This window comes from Thermobia domestica, chromosome 5 (assembly GCF_964235325.1).
Source record: "Thermobia domestica chromosome 5, izTheDome1.hap1.1, whole genome shotgun sequence".
In the NCBI taxonomy this organism is placed as follows: domain Eukaryota; kingdom Metazoa; phylum Arthropoda; class Insecta; order Zygentoma; family Lepismatidae; genus Thermobia; species Thermobia domestica.
In genome coordinates this window covers 151,382,081-151,404,136 of record NC_137458.1, presented here as the reverse complement: position 1 = coordinate 151,404,136, position 22,056 = coordinate 151,382,081, and the positions used below count along the sequence as shown (strand labels likewise).

General features: G+C 35.5%; 1 protein-coding gene across 1 annotated transcript in view; it reads left to right on the top strand.

Annotated features, from left to right (window-relative positions):
* Nucleotides 1-1,369: 1,369 nt before the first annotated feature.
* LOC145684710 (lipase member H-A-like) overlaps nucleotides 1,370-22,056 on the top strand; it is an 81,262-nt gene continuing 60,575 nt past the window's right edge. The window contains exon 1 of the mRNA XM_081757086.1: nucleotides 1,370-1,473. Coding sequence (XP_081613212.1) covers nucleotides 1,434-1,473 — 40 coding nt within the window. The 5' untranslated portion in view covers nucleotides 1,370-1,433. The remainder of the gene's footprint in view (nucleotides 1,474-22,056) is intronic.

Here is a 22,056-nt window from a genome sequence, read left to right as displayed (position 1 = left end):
TTTTGTGAAATGTAACGGTAATTCAGAAAGTGCCTTCTTTGTGAATTTCTCAATATTGATCGATGAAGCTGAAGAATATATTTAATATTTGTACTTAAAATCCAAAATATAGTTTGACTATTATATATCTTGGAAATTATAGTAATTACTTAATTTGTGAATGAATGGAAATTTTGAATTTAAGGTTACTTATTATTAATTAACATATGAAAAATCCACTAACATACACATACACCTGGCGATGCAAGTAGTTGATGGAGAAACAATACCAATAAATTCCTTCAGATTGAAAGCATTTCATATATCAGTGGAATAAACGCGGTGGCTCAGTGGTAGAGCGTTCGCCTCTGGTGCTTGCGGTCCTGGGTTCGAACCCTGCCCCCGCCAAGTGAACTTTGTGGTGGACAAACACCTGTGCTTGCGTTTCCTCGGGGTTCTCCCGTTTCCTCCCACTTTCTTCATTCCACCATTTCATTCATTTCTCATCAATACCGTCTCCTTTTGCCTCACCGGCATAACCGCGGGACGTAAAACTCAAAGATTTCATTTCATTTTCACTAACCAAACTCATCACCATCAAAACGCCGAACATGTATTTCAGACTTTGGCCGTTTCTGATGTTGAAAACGCTTCTGCGTGGACTATAAGTCATTACTTGTCACCTTGTATATCACATCGTCATTAACAAATCATAAATAATAAATTTTTTAAAGTAATAAGTAAAAATTCGTTGACTCCTATTGATGCGTTTGTGTTGCGAGTGGAGCTTGGAAGAAAATTTTTACCAAATGTATTTCTTTGTAAACCGACAACAATATTGATTTAATAGGGCGCCAATATTTTTCGGGGCGCCGTGTCGTCTACTCTTTTCCAACACTTTTTGTTGTCTTCTTGCTCGTTCGGCGCCCTGTTGCTATCAGTGCCCGCGGCAACGGCCCAGCTCGCCCAACCCGCCTCATAGGTAGCTCTGAGTATCCCTAGTATATGTTCTAATTGAGGGACAGAGTGGAAACCTGAAACAGTGAATTTGCAGTTGAGATCAAACTCGTTATCATTCAACCAAAGAAATCGACACGTAAACACTTTTACAAACTTCACCGTATTGCGTTGCAACAGACGTTCCGGTTATTAAACGCACGTGACAAATTGTTGATTACATATTTCAATGTCATAGTGGATGTCGTATTTGACATAAACAATGATGAAGGTACCTCTACAAGTCAACGCACGATTACAAATATTCTTTTCCTTTTCTTTCTCTATGTCTTTTCCATTTATTTCCATAGAGTCGAGGTAGGCGAAGGTTAACCAACGTCCTTGCCGCCAGCTAATCGACTGGCCGCCCCCTTTTATTACTCATATGCACTGAGAAAAGCCTCACAGTTGTAGTGGGAAAATCAGTTAGCTGTTTTGAGTGATATACTTCCGACAGGATGAAACCCTGTATTTTTGGATTAATCTTCATTATACAGAGTAAGTTCCTGTCTCTTTTTCTTTTGAGTAAATGTAACAAAGCTTTTATAAGAATGCTACCGAGAGTTAAGAATGATCTATACCAAAAAGTAGATCTTTTAAATCAATAAGGCATTGAATGATCTCCTGACTTCTGACAGGACAAAAGCCTTACTTTTAGATTAATATTGATTATAAAAAATAAGTCCCTGTCTATTTTTCAGATTAAATATAACAATATTGTACACTGTTCAAGAATCGTTTGTTTTTCTTTCGTCATTTATTTTAATATGAATGTTCATACAGGGTGGGCCGTAAATCGCTAACAGCTATTCAGTGCTCAAGTGATTAGATCAGCAGTAGCTGATTGGTTAAAAAAAAAGTGCGTTATGATGTGATTCGTGAATAATATGTTGTAAGAAGTGATTTTATAAAGGACATAAACCTTCTTACATTCGTTATGAGATACGTTTACGACGAAAAGAAAGTCATAAGAGGATGAACGTACGTTTTATATTTAAAAAGTGATAGTTACATGACTAATTACAAATATGTGATTATTTGTATAGTGTTCTGCCTGGGGAATACTATGAAGGATCCGATTTTTTTTTTCTGAAAAAATTATGGATTTAGAGAATTTAAGAGTGTATTACTTTTGGTAAATTATCAACCAACGACATTAGTAATGTAATATGTTCTTGTGTGCTTAAAAGAAGTAATTTATGCATTGAAAGTGATGAAGAACATTTCATTTAAGTAACCTAACTGAATATTATGATGCAGCTTGTAATAATTTCATAATTTCGTAGCTGATAAATAATTAATTTCAAGTGCATTTTTGTCAAATGACTTATAGCACATACTGTAGTTACATGGATTTAACTAGAATCATTTCTAAATTTAGTTTTAGGTCTAACCACTGCCTTTTTTTGGGGGGGAGGGGATTGATTCAATTTCTCTTGTCTAACTGATTTGCGTAACTTGCTCCGTGGCTATTACCCGCAATGACGATTCCCTCTCATGGTGAATTTCGTGACTTTTCCCAGCAAGAAGAATGCCATCGTAATTTATTTCTACTAAAACAGTTGGTCTTGCTCAAAATGGGACAAAATCAATCACAAGTGAATAAAATAGATGCACTTTCTAATACAAAATATTAATCGTTAATGAATTGTACTGTTATTAGAGACCCAAAGTTATAGTTTAATGTTAGGACTATTGCAGCAACTTGGCAGTATGAATTATGTAACCACAAAGTTACTAATTTAGTCACAGTTGTTGATGAATAAGAGAATATTTAGGGAACTTTTGTGTCATTTAGTTCAGAATGTGCACAAACTTCGCATGAATTAAAATTATATATAACATCAACAGGAGCACTTATAATTAGAGCAACCCAAAAGCATAAAAAGCATAACAAGCATAATAGCAATTTAGACATATAGTTGGTACCTTGAACATGGTTATGGTTGTCTAAGGGTCCAGAAGAAACTAATTTTAAAAGCATAATAAAGCATAATTTTAGAAAATAAAGCATAATTTAAAAGCACAATTCTTGGAAAATTCTGTTTAACTGCAAGTTTAACATACTGTATTAATATTTTTTAAAACCAATATTTACAATGAAAAATCATTGAGAACATAACAATGCAACAATGAAAAGCTAATTTTTATATCTGTACACTTTTCGGTGTTATCCTTTCATGCGGAGTAAAGAAAAAGGAAAAGAAGAAAACTTTCCGCGAACAGTGAATAGCACAGAAGAACTCTACACTGTATGGTTATGTGTACCTCATGAACTTGAGCACTTTCTGTATTTTTTGATTGCATCTCTTAGTTTCCCTTTCCATAGATATGCATCTCTAAGGCGCACACAGGTGAAACAAAAACGGACTCGAGTAAAGGATGTTTGTTTACAATGCACTAAGTAGAAAGTTTATTAAATATGAAAGAAGCGGGTTGCATAAAATATTAATAAATAGATCAAGATATTTAGAATATTTAATGTATAATAAATATTATACATTATACACGATTAATATAAATCAATGATTGAAATTAACAATAAAGCATAATAAAGCATAATTTGAATAAAAATAAAGTAAAATTACCCAAAAAATAAAGCATAATGTGGGTTGCTCTAGTTATAATGTTTAAACAGTACAGAAAATCATTGAAACAGAAGTTCCAAAAAATTAACAAAACTCACAATAAAGAATTTCACCCATGGAAGAACGAAAAACGAACACAAAGGAAAATAAATAAATATTTTCGTTCGTATTCCACACCAACTATATTTCCATTAACATAATAGCCAACAGTGTAATTTGACACTATTCTGATATTTGGAAACAAATCGCAAATTATGCTTATCTTTAAAAAGATTTAACAAATGAGGTAGGATGACGTACAAACACGGAATGAACTACGCCTAATCAACAGAAAAGGCGAAAATGACTATTTTCTCTAATCTAAAATACATAGCTCAACTATGTTTAAGACTACGGGGCATTGCTTCTTTTCAGTTGAAAATCAAGAAAAAGCAATTTTAAGAAAAAAAAAAGTTTTTTGAACTTTTTCATCTACGCAACGGTGTAACTTCGCTAAGCGGAGTTATGAAATTAGTAAAACAAGTGTGGTATTCCAAAACCCTTTCTCCTTTTTTCAAAATGATATTGTAAACTGGGAATTGGTAGAGGCGTCAACGGAGACAATGTTAGTATTAGAGACACCACTTTACTGATGGAATCATATCGGTATTACACAGACATTTCTGTGTAATATTTGTGTATTACTACATACATCATAATTTTCCTCCGAAGGTACTGTCCCAACTATCAGATAAGTTCCTAGTGACTGTGCAATTATCTTGGACGAGACTTATATTTCCTTGCAAGTTTCCTGAAAGTTTGCACCTCTCTTGCAATAGACTTAGAAACTTGTACTTTGAGAGTATTCTTACGTGTACAGCAATTGCATGGATCCAGTTTGTTCAAAATCAACGCACTGCTCTGGCACTGAGAAAAAATCGTAGATTGTAAAAATATACGGAGTCCTTATGTTTATTACTGAAATATGTACGAAGCATACGTTATCCATATGCTATATATGTACTGCCTTTTCTCGCGGAGATTTTACACCATGCCGCTGCAGAATGTCTGAAATCTAACAGTCTTTTGTATATTGCATACGTATAAGTATGTTACGCATGTCACCTATATGTTATATGCGTCCATCTGTATGTGAGATCCTGACCGCCTATATATAGTTCTTGCTTTCGTACGGAAAGTACGTTTATTTGGAATACTTATACGGAAAGTACGTATAAAACACACGTTTACTGCAAGATGTTACATATGTAACGGTATTTACGTACTCCACATATGTTTTTTTTCTCGGTGTAAGATGAAATCGAAAATGGTAGTAGATTTCTACCACTTCTGGTTTTAGTACAGAGATTAGAGTGAATATAGAGTATATTCTTAGGACGCTCATTGGTTGCAGGAAACCGCTTCACCCTATCTATTACCCTTTTTATTCTGTGAAGTATTTCAGATGATTATGGTAACTAAATAGCTGATACATAGTAGCTTTGAACAAGAGTGCAGTTTCAACACCGAAAACGCGTCTGAAACATATTTGACCACACCGAAAAACAATGTCTCACTTTTACAGGTAATTCACTGATATGAAGATGAAGTTTCATATCTGTGAAGTTTCTTCCCGATCTCTTCAAAGAACAGGATTGTTTTTCTCATTGATCCTATGGAATCTAACGTTCTGTTAGATACTCTAAAAGGGAGTTGAGAACTGAGCCAATATTGATAATCTAGGCAAATTCTTAGCAGACGGGGTTCAGAAGTACGTAAAAATGGAAGATGCAACTACTTAGACCTAATATAATCTAAGCAAACCTAACTTAACCTGAACTAAACTAACTTAAATTAACCTGAACTAACGTAATATTAATAGAAATAAGCAAAATTCTAGATTTTTTTTTTCGAAAATTATGCCGGACATGTACGCTAACATAAAATAACCTAACCTAACCGAAACTAACCTAACCTAAACTGACCTAATGTAAACAGAAACTACCAAAATTGTGATTTTTTTTTTTAGAAAAAAATATCTGGACCCCTTCTGCTAAACATTGTCCATAATTTACACGAAATATGAAAAATTTAGAATCTATTATTAATGTTCCGTAAATGTAGAGATTTCGCTTAGAGCGACCTCACAACTGTAACACATAAACACACTGATAATTGTTGATTCTTTTTTGTACATCCCTAAGATAGTGATTCAGTTACTAAAAGAGATCATACTGAATAAACAAGAATACACATTAATAGAGTAGAGATTCATCCATCAAGGGAACATACTTGAGAGTCCAGAGAATAAGATATATATATATATATATATATATATATATACAGTGGCGTATTTAGGAGGGTGGCTTCCGGACTTAATCCCCCCCCCCGAAATCTTACTTAGTATAGTAAAGTAAATGAAATATCTTGGTGAATTTTCACATTTCCAGGGAAAGACCACCCGAAAGTTAGCAAAGCCCCTCCCGAAACAAAATCGTAAATACGTCACTGTATATATATATATGTATGTATGTATATATATTTGTGTGTGTGTGTGTGTGTCTGTCTTAGTTTGCACAGATTCACAACGACCAAACATCCTAAATAGAATATGTGCAACCTTTTGTTGCGCTTCGAGCCGAGCCAAGTACAAATATTCTGTAGCACTTTGTACCCGTTCCAAATTCTCAATACCTTCAACAAGCGCTTTACGAATGTGTGCAAAGTTGAGATTTACATTAAGCGATAGACGACATAGTCCTGAACAAAATGAAATATGAAGTTCGCATTCCTGCAGGTCCGAATTTTGTAACGTACTTCAATTTCAATTTAAATCCATACTCTCTGTGATATGCAATATTTTCTCCTGTTGCCAAATAAAGATTTTCGAATGACGAGAATGAAGGGAAATTGGAGTAGGTCCATGAATGAAACAAAGATTTAGAAACATATTCGTGCAGTTTTACTATACGAATCCCCACAGAAATTCATTATATATTTGGTCTAGGAATTAATTCGTGCGGTTGGTACGCACACATTGAAGCTGTAGTACAAACACAAAATACATAAATACCTTAAGAAAAATATTGTCCATCGCTAGCCACCACTTTCGCCCATCTGTCAGGCAATGTACGGATTCCGTGGCAAAAGAAGTCCTCATCCTTGGAAGCGATCCATTCAGAGACCCATGTTTCGATATCTTCTGAAGAAGTAAACCGCTTTCCAATCAAATCGTTGTTCATGCAATCGAACAAGTAGTAGTCCGAAGGAGCAACGTCTGGTGAATACGGCGGGTGGGGTAAAACTTCCCATCCGACATTTTCTAAATAGGTTTTGACCGGTTTTGCGACATGTGGGCGAGCGTTATCATGTTGAACAATAAGTTTATCATGTCTGTTCTCCCATTCTGGTCGTGTTCTGGCCAGAGCTTGCTTCAAACGCATTAATTGTCGTCGATAACGTTCTCCATTCATAGTTTCACCCGGTTGCAGCAGCTCATAGTACACCACACCTTTCATATCCCACCATATGCACAGCATAACCTTTGTACAGTGAATATCTCGTTTTGGTTGTGATGGACCTGGTTCACCTGGTTTCACCCAGGCCTTTTTTCGTTTAGGGTTCTCGTAATGGATCCACTTCTCATCACCCGTAATAATTCGATGCAGAAACCCCTTTCTGCTCTGTCGTTGAAGCAGCAATTCGCAAATGGTTTTTCGTCTTTCAACGTCTCTGTCTTTCAATTCATGTGGAACCCAATGTGACATCTTTTGAATCATTCCCATGGCTTTCAAGCGTTTGGAGACTGTTGTTTGATCAACGCCTAATGCTGCTGCAAGTTGTTCCTGCGTTTGACACGAATCCTGCTCGAGCAATGCTGTCAATTCTTCGTCTTGAAATTTTTTTGGCTGTCCAGCTCGCTCTTGGTCTGCCAAGCCGAAATCACCACTTCTAAACCGTGCAAACCACTTCTGACACGTTCGCTCAGCTAGAGCATGGTCACCATACACTTCCACCAAAATACGATGACTTTCAGTCGCACTTTTTTGCATGTTAAAGTAATGCAGCAGGACACCCCGCAAAAACACTTTATCAGGCACAAATTGCGCCATGTTCACTTAACTACAAACTGGTGTTGTTGACGCTTTAATCCACTGCCCTATACTACGAACGATACGCGATGACAGGGGTTTGCAACACATGTGTGGATACACGGAACTGTGGGACGCTCCGTTCGTTGCGCCATCTCTTGTCCACCCGCACGAATTAATTCCTAGACCAAATATATATATCTGGTTTCATTTTCTGTACCCTCAGCAATCATTTTCGAGGTGTGCTCTTGCATTCTCCGGTGCAGGTTCATTTTAACAGGTCTTCTGCAAAACAAAAATCAACGTATAATTTCACTGTACGGATCCAAAGTATAAGTAGTAGTAGTAGGAATAAGTAGTAGTAGTAGGAGGAGGAGGAGGAGGAGGTATAGTAGTAGTAATAGTAGTAGTAGTAGTAGTAGCAGTAAGTAGTAGCAGGAGGAGGAGGAAGTAGTAATAGTAGTAGGAGTAGGAGTAGTACGAGTTGTAGTAGTAGTTGGAGTAGGAGCGGGAAGCCCCGCAGGGGTTGGTTGAGTTCCGTTCTCGACATAAAATGGAGAAATCATAGACTTGCCAAAATTTTATAGCAGCTTATGGAAGATTACATGCATTTCAGGTTCGACTTTGATTTCTATATTTCCACGTAAATACGCATTTCAGAGGTAAGCGCACACCATATTTCCATTACTTATACACTACTCTATTAAAATATTATTAGACATTTCTATAAATTTTATAAATCTATGGATCCGTATAGTAAAACTGCAGCACATATTTCCTTCAATCGTTCCAGATTTGATATTTTCACGTTATTTCAATCATTTTCTAACTCTATGATCAGAGTTTTTTTTCTTATATACAGAATATAGAGAAGTAATGCATCATGCACGCAACAATGTTATTTCGCACTCATTGGACAACAGTCTTTAAACAATAAAGATCACTGGCGTCTCTAGCATGTAAAATTTGGGGAGGGGGACATCAATGTAAGTAATTTAAATGGTACTATCTAACTCAATATGTTCATATCTTCGATTCCATTTGTTAACTTTCCTTCGGCGTGGGAGTCCCGAGTTCGATTCCTGGCGGGAGTTCATGTGGTTCGGATTCCACGTTAATCATTAGGTCCCGTCTCATATAATCTCGTTGCTGAAAAGGATGTTAAACTCAAAATCAACTTAACTCCATTTGTTAACTTTCTGCTTACCTTCACGGACGCCCTAAGGCAGTTTCTCAAAGTGTGGGTTACGACCCATTGATGGGCCGCGAGAATTTTTTCCTTTTAATTGTAAAAATTTTATTTTGATGCAGAATCAAATGTGAAATATTGTTCAGAAAATGAAAATTGGAAAAGTTTGTTAATGAATACGTAGTGGTGAAGAATAATTGGTTACTCAGAGCCCTGTGCTGTTGTACAGTCAGTAGAGATGCTGGGTTAGGAAATGCTGGAAAGGGGTGTAGGTTGAGTGAGTCAAAATCTGTCACGGGGTTGGGCATTGTCACGGGAGTAATGTTAGCTCTATGTACCTTTATATGGAAACACTTTAACCCCCTTTGTGCATGAATACAATTTCATATGACACAGTTACTGAGAAAGAAATTTACATTATAGGCCCCTACTTGCTAGATCGTCACTGATTGATATTCTCGTGCCGACAGGGCCACTATATTCATAAGTTTACATTACAATTTAGTTTGAAAGTGAGATATTTAAGATAGACATAAACTAAATAAATTTTGATTTATCAAAACTTAAGCATCGATCTCTACTTTGTAACATTCGAGGTCGCTCGCGGTGTTCACAAAATCCCCAATAAATTACATGTCAATTACTCATACGAACTGTTACTGAACGAACTGGAATTGAGATATCATTTACAAAATTTCATTGCTTTGGAATACACCACAATTACATAGAATGTCAATGTATATTCGAATAAAAGTAGGTGGGCCACAAAATACTTTTTATTATTTAATGAGGGTTGCGGTAACAACAAGTTTGAGAACCACTGCCCTATGGCATATCAAGAACTATGTTATAATCGTTTCACAGTCTGAATATTATATTCCAAATAAATATAATAATTATTATTTATATGTCATTCTGTCGTTAGTAAATAAATTAAATTAGAATAAAATATTGAATATTTTGTACTTCAAAATATTGGGGGGACGCGCCCCCCGCCAGAGACGTCCGTGATAAAGAATAGTGTTAAACTGGAGATTTTGTTTTTCGTGCATCAATTCCACAGCAAAAGTATGTTTCAGTGCTCTATAGGCTAACCAAGTCAGTGAAAGGAGTGAAGTCCTATTAGGATGGAAATAATATGTTAGGGACTTCTATGAGTGAAGGGGTAGGGCGGGTGGCCTAGATGTTACAGAGGTTTTATTATATTTTAGGATCAGCTGGAGAAACTCATATGCGAGATAAGGGATAAAAGGCAAATGTAATAGATAATATATCAATCTAATGCATTAAGAATATGGGAAACAAGTTCAAGAAAGAATAGGTCCGAATCTGTAATAAACTATATGAAACAGGAGAGTGCCAAAAATTCCCTGAACACGATCATGATGATACCGTTGCTAAGATATCGTAACTAGAGAAATAAGAAGGCTACAGAACTTTGGCATGTACCAAAAAATTATAACTTGAATTCTGAACACAAGGTTTCAAGGAATAAATAAATAGGTTGAAGAGAAATAGTTCGGGTTTATGAAAGAAAGGGCGAAACAGTTGCAACTCTGCTTATTAAGAGTAAGAAAAAGTAAAGGAGTGTAGGTTGAGTTTATTGATTTAGAAAATGCTATTTACCGGATGAACTAAGAATTGTTAATGGGAGTTCTAGTGAAAGTTGGGTTAGAATGGTAAGATCAAAGCCTCATAAGAAATTCATATATGAACCAACAAGTAAGTGTTAGAATAAGAGAGGGAAAGACAGAAGTGTAATTGGAAGGAGAGTTCGACAGGGATGCTGTCTCTCGCTGTCGTTATTTAACATCTATCTACATTAGATAGTGAATGCTTCATTTCGGTAAGATAGAATGTATAGATATATATGATTTGTATATGATAATTATGGCACTTGTTACAAAATTTGTTGAGCTGTGATTCATATTTATTTATGTATCGATACAACAAGCATTACTGCCTAATTACAGTGTCAACATATGATCCTTGACTATATAATGTTAAATTATAATGATACTAATGGTTGAATACAAAATATTAAATTATAATGATACTGATAGGATATGAAATTAACATAATATATTTTCCTTGAAAGCTTTTTTTTTTTATAAAATACTCTTATTAGTATTTTGAACGACTTTACAGAAGAATTAAATACGTCTACATCTTTATAACCTTACTGATTTTCTGTGTGTAGCAGAAGTTCTCCATGTAAGTAACATATGCAGTGCATTTGCACGTGTCTTCCTGTAGTAGAACAGGCCACTATTTCCCTTGCATGTTTTGAGGGATGGAACCTGGATCATTATTTTTGCAATTATATCTATACAGTCTCTTTTGTTGTGGAAAAGTCAGTATAAGAAAAGTAGGTCGTTCAACGTCTGTCTTTGTTCAAAGTGTCTGAACTGTAAAGTTACCAAGTAAATTATCACAAGGTTCATATTTTGGGCAAAACACTGTTCTTTTGTATGTGAGAAAACGGAAGATTTTGCTTTGTATCTGCTCGTTTTTTGAGTACATGTTTTAAAAAAGTATTCCAAATAAGTGAGGCATATTCAAATTTGGATCTTAGGAAAGAAAAGTAAAGCGTTTTTATTTGTAACTTCTTTGGTTGTTTTGATAATAAACCCAAGGTTTCTATATGCATCCTTGGTTATATTTGTCACATGGTGAGAAAATGTTAATGTTTTGTCAAATATCACATCTAGATCTTTAATTGGATCTAACTTCTTCCATCGAGTAAATGAAGTTCTACTTTTTTCACGTCTACTGTATGTCATGGTTTTATACTTTTTAATATTTACTTTAAGTCTATTGCTAATACACCAATTTAGTATATTGGTCAGATCTTCTTGCAAGAGTAGATAGTCATCTATAGATTTCATATATATGAACATTTTCAAATCAATTGCAAAGAGTACTTTATGATTTTTTTTTGAATATAAAGTGACAGATTATTAATAAATAATAAAAAAAGAGGCCCAAGATTAAATCCCTGAAGGACTCCGGAACGTACACTGTTTTATATTATTTATACAGAACGGATTGTCTACGTTCACAATCACACAAGTAAGATTAATATATATATATATATATATATATATATATATATATATATATCATGGAGTGCCTAAAATTGAACAGGGCAATTTTTTGAATTAGTATATCATGATTCACAATGTCAAGTGTTTTATTAAAATCCGTATATATAACATCTACCTGTCCATTATTACCCAAGGAGAAAATTATGAAATTTGAAATGATAGTCAAGTTAGTCACCATGGATTTCTTCTCTAGGAAGCCATGTATATATTGAAATTGCAGGTTTAAGATGATGCATGAACTGATAATAAACGACGTTTCAAATACCTTTGCAATTGGTAATATAGCTAATGGACGATAGTTTTCTATACTATTTTTATTGTCGAATTTCCAATTTCAGACCCAATTGAATTGTTCGGTTTCAGTTTCTTTCTTGCACTCACATCTCTCGTACTAATCTCCATGATATGAAATAAGTTCTGATATTCCGCATGTAGATATTTTTTTGTCATGTGAGTTAATACAATTTTTATTTAAGGAGGATAATTTGTTGTAAGTGGACTGCAAGTGCTGTGCAAAAACTTTCGCAGTTTCATTATTCTTAGTCAGACTGTCCGTCATAGGTCATGGGCTCAGGAGGAAGATGGAGAAATTTACTTTTAATGTAGATCCAGAAGTGTTGTAGGTCTTGGGTTACATTATTTTCAGCATTAGAGATAGTAATTATGCGCTATTGCTATTTTACGCTTCACCTCTCTATGTAGTGCACAGTATATGTTATAATGATATTGATGATTAGTCGTTCCCCTTCCCTTAAGTCATTTTATGTGATGTTGCCATTTAGGATGCAAATAAACGTTAGAAGAATAAAAGCCATGGTGATTGGAACGAAACTGTCGGTGCCAAATATAGAAGGGGAAGAAAATAGAACAAATTGTAAATGTTCGGTACCTGAGTAGTATTATTAGTGAGGACACGAAGTGCAAATGTCAAGTAACTAAAAGCAAAGATAGAAATGGCGAAAGAAGCATTTATTAGCATGAAAAGTCTATTGTTTATGTTAAAGTAGAGTTAAAAAGAACACTGGTTGAGCCATTGCATTATTAGATGCAGTAAGTAAACTATTACATTTACAAATGATTACTTCTCTTTTTATATATATGTTTCTGGGGAAATAACTTACACCACATTAAAGAGTGATTTTTAATGGAATATAAACAAAATTTGTCTGCTACATATTCGAGAAAATCGTTTAAGAAAAACTCACTCTCAATAATAAATTACCACTTTTGGTTTTTTGAATGAGAAACCACTTACGCCGCCACATTGTAATTTCAATAATAAAATATATATTTATGAATTATGAGCAATATTGGCTCAAATTATCTAAAAATATTGTCCGTAAAAACTCATATCCTAGAGAAAATTTACGCCTTGATGATTTCTACAGGAGTATTAATGAAACATTTATTTATGAAATTAACAAAAAAACGCCTAATTCATTTTTGAGTCAGTCGTTTATAAAGAACTTACCCCAAAGAGTAAAGTACGCTTTTGGATTTCACCCGCAAAGCAACTTATACCATATTATTGGGCTTTTAATGGTATCTATATTGATTTACAAAATATATGTAAACAAAATCGTTAGAGCCGCTTCTCAAGAAAATCACAAATATTGATTATCACCCCTCAGTAAACCGCACTTACTTTTGGCATAAAGAAAATTTTAAAAAAAGCATGTAGAGAAACTTATAAAAACATTAGGTTTAAATTTCGATCTGGGTACGCTGGACAGTAGGGCTATTGCCTCTAGACGATTGTGTTTAGATCGGGACGAACGAACGGACAGATGTACAGAAAGACATCAATATATATATATATATATATATATATATATATATATATATATATATGTGTGTGTGTGTGTGTGTGTGTAGAGGTCATGAACCTAGGACTATAAGAGATGATTGACAAAATAGTTGACACTGGAAAACTATGTGAAATGGAAATCAACATCGAAAAATCCGAAGTTATGAGAATATCTCGTAAAACACGCCCTTACAGGTCAGGGTAGAACAAAGACAACTTGAAGAGGTCGATAATATCAAGTATTTGGGGATTATATTGATGAAAGACGCTTATTGCACCGAAGAGACCGGTCCAGAACTGCCATAAGCAAAGAAGTATTCAACAAGGAAAGATCACTCTTGGCTAACAGGCTTAATAATGGACTAAGAAAGAAGTTGGTCAAGTTCTATATATGGAATATTGGATTGTATGGATCAAAAACTTGAACATTACGGAAGTTAGAGAAGAGATATTTAGAGAGCTTCAAAATGTGGTGTTGGAGGAAGATGGAGGAAGATAAAATGGATGGAAAGAGCAACAAACGAAAATGTTTTAAAACGGATAGGACAGAAGAGGACATTCTAGCCATCATCCTTCGTAGGAAAGCCAATTGGATTAGTCATATCTGACGAAGAAATTGTCTTCTTCGTAACACCATAGAAGCGAAGATGAAAGGAAAGTGAAGATTATGAAGAAGAAGGACAAAAGTGATCGATGATTTGAAAAATAGAAGAAAATATTGGGAGTTAAAAGAGGAAGCTGAAGATCAAGAAACGTGGAATAAACATTTCTAGGCCCGAACCTACGAAGATAAAAAAAAACCTCGTTAGTTCCTGGACCTGCCAAAAGGCAGAATACTTAATAATAATAATAATAATAATAATAATAATAATAATAATAATAATAATAATAATAATAATAATAATAATAATAATAATAATAAAAGAGGCCATGAAACTGTAAATCTGTTGAAATCTCGAACTCGATTATTTTCGCAATCACCTTGCTTTCTTCTCTCCTATCATCGCTCCAAAGTAAGAATTCACAGAAATAAAATAGCATATACAACAATATCGGACTTAACAAAGGATATGTAAAAATTTTCACTGCCTTTTTCATTTTACAAAAAGTAAGGGAAGTAGCGTATTATATAACCTTTCTGAACCCATGCATTCTTAGACATATCAACCGGCACAAGTACCGTACACAGCAATGGCACTATTTCTTAGTCATGTAAAATAACAAATTTCTTCCAAAATTTTGCAAATTTTTAAGTACACGTTCAACAGCAGTAGCACCGATCAAATCTAGAATTTAATAACATTCATTTTCCTATTCTTTACCAATTGCACAATGATACTTACACCAAAGCTGTCGTTAAATATCCTTTTTCTTCTCGTGTTGTCAATCTTATTTTCACTTTGTAACTTTTAGAAATACAGTCGGACACACAAAGAAATTTAGTCGGAATTCACGGATTTGGCACTTGTTTTGCATTCTTCTGAAATTCGGTCTTTCTAAAATATACATATGTTTTGCGCGCAATTCCGCTTATTGCGGTTACTATTTCATTCGTTTCATTTTAACTATGATGTTATTGAGGAGTTACCAAGAAATTTTTTAATAATTTCGCTGAAAAAATCTTTCTATTTATCACTCCTTCCTAGCTTTTTTTTAATTTTTTAAATCTTGTATTTTCTTAAAGGGATTAAAATGAATTATTTATTTATTTAACAATCACCAGATACAGCTCAGAAGCCATTTTACACTGGATATCCAACAACAACAATAACAATGGAAAGGAATTGGGAAGGTATCGGCTAGGGCCTGTTTAGTAGGTACCATCCCGGCATTTGCCTGGTAGGATTGAGGGAAACCCTGGAAAACCTCAAACAGGGTGGTCGGCAGCGGGATTCGAACCCACGACCTCCCGAATACGAAGCCAACGCTCTACCACTTGAGCTACTTCGCTCGGTAAAACATCTCTTATAAACATCTCTTACATATTCACGAAGAAATTAAATGTCGACTAAAAGCAGGGAATTCGTGTTACTATTCGGTTCAAAATCTCTTGTCGTTGCGAATTCTGTCGAAGAATTTGAAGCTTAAAATATACAAAACTATAATCATACCTGTTCTGTATGGTTGCGAAATATGGTCGCTTACTCTGAGGGATGAACATAGACTGAAAGTATTTGAGAAGAAGATCCTGAGACGAATATTCGGAGCCAAGAGGAACGGGAATGGAGAATGGCGGAAATTTCATAACGAGGAACTACACAATTTATACGGTTTACCCAACATTGTTAGGATCGTCAAGTTTAGGAGGACGCTTTCAAAGTCTTGACTGGAAGACCAATCGGAAAACGACCATTAGGAAGACCTAGGCGCAGATGGGAGGACAATATTAAGATGGATCTCGCAGAGATTGGAATACAAAGTAGAAACTGGATGCATTTGGCTAAGGATAGAAGTCAGTGGAAAGCTTTTGTGAACGCGGCATTGAACCTCCGGGTTCTATAGGCCAAAGAGGTAGTTAGTTAGTGACATATATCTGCTTTAAAGACCACTTGTGGTCCCTTGCTAGTCGTGTTTTTATATTTTCACAAAATTCACGTTCCTTAACTTTAGAAGGAATGAATTACTAATGCCTTATTATTTAAGGCTTTTTTTGTTGTTGAATGCGCTTGTAATTAGCTCTCTTGGATGCAGAATAGTGTTGAGGGAAGTGGCATATCGTGTGAGGCTTGATCTTGCATGACGGTCTGTGGATACGCCAGCTGCACCAGATTCAATCACCTTTGGTAGTTGGGAGCCCATGTTAGTAGGAGATCTTGTCCTTGATAACCTCAGTGTTAATAAAGAACGCAAAATAAAACATCAACTCGACTATTACATTTTCAGTGCTATGTTTAAGACAAAACATGTGTTTTAATGGTTTATTCTTTTATTGCATACATTTTGAATTTAAACAGATTTAAAGGTTTGATAGGAACGTACACCTATGACGACAGGACACTGGTAAAAGAAAAACACAAGAGAAGGATAGTTTAAGCTGAGAAAATTTAGAGAAAGAGAACTTTTGGTGGTGAAAGAAAAAGATGAAAGAACAATTTAAACTTGAATTCAAACAATTTAATCTTAGTTATATTGGATTAACACAAGATACTCGAGTCTGATATGAACCTTTTGTTTCTGGAGTTAAACGAGTTGGAAGTTATATAGAAGTTAGGAGAACAAATTATGGTAATCCTTTTCTGCCGATCGAAGGTCAAATGCTCATCTAAATGTACTGAAAAATTGGTTTTCAGAAAATCTCGATTTTCTGTTTAGCTATAAGTCGCAAACTTGATGGTTAGATACTGAAATTAGTATTACTGCATTTTTATAGATCCGTTTATTGATTTTTCAAGCACAAACAAATTACCGCAAAATATGCTCCTATAGAGTAAGATGTAGGAATGACTGAGAGTTCAGGGGATGGCACATGTGTGGGCCAAGCATTTCCCTCGATTCCGTGAAGGAAATAGTACTATGAGAAGTTGTTTACGTAATATAAACAGACGACTAGGTTCGAAGGGAAGCATGGTCAGTCTACGAGAAGGCGACTTTTCGTTTCACTTCATTGATACACACATACAGATCATTCCGCCATTACAATGATGCGTGTTCTGAAGCAATAGACAAAAAGGCAGACCGCATGCAGCGATGATGGGCAGTGGACCGCGCAATGTAATCACTTTGTGGAATAACAGACCTCTTGTAAATATGGCAGTGATGGACTTTCCAACGTTGTCCACAGTGGATTGACTTGATATAATAGCACACAAATAGAGGTGGACTTGTCTGCGTCGACGGTTATACGGGCATGTGCTGAATTGGCGGCAATCGTACCTTCATATCGATTTCCATTGATTTAGATTCACAAAGGTCTCACGTTACAATGAGCACATGAACACCGCCATTGGCGTATTGAGTCCATGTTTCAAACGGTATTATTTCCGGGCGAACCCTACGCCAATCTTTCTTGTAGTGAAGCTAAACACGTGTTAATCGAACACAATTTGCCAGTGTGCATTGTTGAACGTCATAGGGGCAGGTGGCGAGTGTGAAGATGTGCGAAGATATTGTGCTCAACACGAAATTTTGGCTTCTCTATCAGAGTACTTCTAGAGACCGAAGTTATACACTTCAAGCACACAATTCCAAAAGTAGCACAATGCCCGATCTCATGTATTTCGAATATATGCAAGCCTTCTTCAAAGAATGGTGGGTACTGGTGCTTGCCTGGCCCGGTAGGTCAGCTAAATGTCGATCATTGAAGGTGTGCGAGATTGGTTTAAGAATTGCTTGTCACAGTCCTAGAAGCAGCATGGCAAGTAATTCCTCAGAAACATATCCTATTCCTGTTTGAATTAGTACAACGACATAGAGACCCTTAATGGCTGGACATTGAAGTTTCAAGTCGTAGGATTTAACAAGGTTAAAGACATTGTACAGTTCTGAGAAACATGTCTATATAGTTATGTAACTAATCTTAGGTATAGATTTAGTTCATCTTATACGTGTCTTTCTTCGAGTTAGGAGTTTCACAAACAACATTATATTTTAAAGCACTAGAACTCATTAGATTAAGATTTCTTTTTTTAACTTTATCTTATATAGGCTATACCTAGGTATTATCTTGTGAAACGAAGATAACTGGCTTTGTTGTTTGTGTTCGTGACGTATTGTGTTTTTAAAATTTATGCATAGAAAGGAAAGAACCTTAATAATATTATCAATATTATGTGTTCTAAGAAATTATTTATGTTATAAAGGTAACTTTAAACAGGTATATTTAATAACAAGAAATGCACAGTATTAGCTATACTTTATTTAACAGGGTGCCGTTTGAACAGATACATGTAGAGAGGATTGAGCGCATTTAAAAGGAAAATCCGTAGATTTCGGCTACAGTTGGCCTTCTAGCGCTGTTCCTACCACGGCAGGTGAACTGCAATATGTTGTAATGTAGATTTTCTGTACTCCTCTGTATGTTCTATACAAGTTTTCTAGATACTGCCACGTACTTAATTCGCGTCTCTGTATGTTTATTTCCAACCAGAGGGAATATTCAGATAGTACGCAGGGATGGAACTGATTAGTGTCCATATACCACCAAATAATGTTTATCAAAATGCTTAATCATGACTTTCTGTATCCTGCATGTGCTGAGGGAAGTTTCACATGATTTCCGTCTACTTGCAGCCCTGCAGATTGGTCCTGGCTAAGCAATAAACCTGTACGAGTCTGGTACAAAACATCTTGTGTATGATACAGAATTTTGCTCAATTTCGCCTCTCTAGATTTTCTTGACTAACAAAAAACTTTCTTTCAGTGTACGGTTTACCACATCTCGATTTTGGTGCTATTTGCCTCAATATTTTTATTGCAAATTTATCTCATTATTGTAAAGATTGCCACACTCCTCGCGTAATATGCAATAATTGGTAGGTGTTCCTATTTTTACCCCTTGTGACTGAGTGGTAAGTATTCTTACTTTCAGGACCGACGAGAGAGATCCAGTCTCATATTACTCCGCTGATGGAAAGGGACATTAAACTCTAAATAGTGTATTCTTGTTCTGTTCAATGATCCTCCAGCACTTAGCACCCAATTTTTGATCTTATCTTATCTTTAAGTAGATAAGATCAATTTCTAGTTCAACCTAATTCCTGTTCTGTCTACCTTCGGTAGTGTGATTTTGCGCTATCCTGTTGAAGCAGGGGAAGCCTTCCGTTCATCAATGCAGGATATTTTTGGTGTAATACAGGATACAACCACTACAACTGTTCGGAATAAAGATTAGCATTGGTGGTACGAGCCTTAGGAACGAACTCGAAGTGAATTACCTCCTCATAGTTTCACCAGATACACAGTATAAGTTTATGCTAGAAACGGCTCTGTTTGACGACTGGGTTTGGAAATTGTTTCTTGCTCAACCACTGTTTTAGCACATTCAGATTTCGGAAAAATATCCACTTTCGTTGCATGTGACAATCTGTTGCATCACGTGGATTTTGCAGTAGTTATCGGCACACATCTACCCTCCTATGGGCCTCGAATGGTATCAATTCATGTGGCATAATGAGGCAACTCCTGATAGATTTCCCGAGCTCGTGAAAGTGATGGACTACAATGGATGGAGATATGCCAAGTTGTTTTATAATCATCGTATGCTGGTGGATGGATTTTACTCAATGGCGTGTCGTATAACTTAAGAATCTGTTACCTGAGGCAGTCGGAGTTTTGCTGATGTTTGGCATTTTTACAACCTGCACGAAATTTTTGGAACCAACGAGTTGCCGTGCTGTGATTCACTGCACCTTCCCCTTTCCAATGTCAAATATTTTGAGTTATGCCAGAGCTCGAACTCAGAAAGTAACAATTCACATATCAGACACTATTGAGTACTCATTGTTGCTACCTCTTAAAACTGACTGACGATACTAACGACATGGTGGCCTCCGTGTTAAATAGTCCAGTTGCTACACTATCTCTTGGGCTAGATTGATCTTGTACTTAGGGCCGATCACTGTGTATGCACACGTCTGATGTTTGGATTGTGAAAATATTGCAGACGGATGACTTACCCTTGTAGTTAAGAAAGGTATCGACTGTACTTCGGATTGTCGCAAAAGAGTTGCAAAATGCAATAAATTATAACAATTGTACACATGTTAACTCACGAAGCTTAACGCTGATCTGATCTGAAGGGTAAAAGTGAGAGGAAACGCGGGAGGACGCCGTTAACCCACTTCCAAAATATATCTATGGTGTCCTCCTATTTCCTAAAAGAATTACAGTGGGCGAAGATATGCACGGAGGACGGCGTGACGTCATCCGTTCCCCTATCTTTTCAGATCCACTTTTACCCTTGGATAACATTAATAAGCAATAACAAAACTGTAGCAAACTGTACCAACATAAATTATGGCATACCGCACCTTTCGCAAGTATTTCTCCACTTTATTCTTTACTTGTACTCCCGTTTGATAAATACCAGAAGAAGATAATGCTTTATTTCCAATACTCATTCGTTGTCATCTTGTTCATCCACATTTTAAAGAAATAGCGTTTTCAAATTTCTCCAAAATTCTTGTCACGAAAACCACATTAGTGGTTAAAGCTGGTATAAAATTCTTTCTCCCTCTCCTCTACAATCAATCGTATTTTCCAACTATGTTTGACTGACTTGAACTTTATCAAAGTTCCTGACCTGAACTTTGTCAAAGTTCATTTTTGTAAAACTTCTTTATATTGTAAAGATATTTGACGAAGATAGAAATGCGACGAAACCTCACTGATGCTATATTTATTTATTTATTTATTTATTTATTTATTTATTTATTTGCCTGTTTCATTAGCTTACAAAACATGAGAAATTCTCATGTAAACATTACAGTTGTCAGAAAGAAAGAAAAAAAAAAAAACATACAATATTGTCAAGTACCAGAGGTATACATCATGCATCTTTCTAAAATACAAAACCACATAATAGGGTATATTAAGTATAAAAACATGACAATTTACATCTAATTAGGTAACTGTTTGTACCACACCAGGCATGTACTCACGGGTAAGTATCTGTTACCAGCTCTTCAGTTAATGAGTCATTTAAATATTCTTTAATTGTATAATAGCACTTTTCAGTGAGTAGATTATATAAAGTCTTACCAAGAATGGAAACATTGGTCATATTTTTCAAGTACAGAGGAAGTTTATTATACAATCTGACACAATTCATGTACACGGTTTTGCTTATATTAGCATATTTTTGATGCATCACAAATATGTCACTACCTTGTCTTGTATTATGGCTATGAACATTTTTGTTAAAGATAAAAAGATGCTTGTTTTTCACAGTAAAAAGAATAGATTTATAGATGTATAAGCTGGGGAGTGTTAAAATTTTTGCTTCTCTGAAAAGGAGCACACGTCTTTCTTAAATTATTTCAAAGAAATTCTATCTGATGAAGGTACTAATGGTACGTTGCATATTGATTACCATATCTATTACCATATTAAATTAGCCAGTCACGTATGAGGGATAACGTTCCTCGGGAATAATACTACCCGGGGAACTGGGAGAGGAGGAAAAGAATGGGAAAGGAAGGAAGCAAACTGAAACCATTTTGTCAGGTACTATCCGGGCGTTCGCCTGGTGTGAATGAGGAAAACCCAGGAAACCTTCACTCAGGATGGATGATCTGAAAAAGTTTTTATACTTTTTCGACCGAGTGTTCTCACCAGGAATCGAACCCGGGACCGCTGGCACCAAAGGCAAGAGTATTAGCGA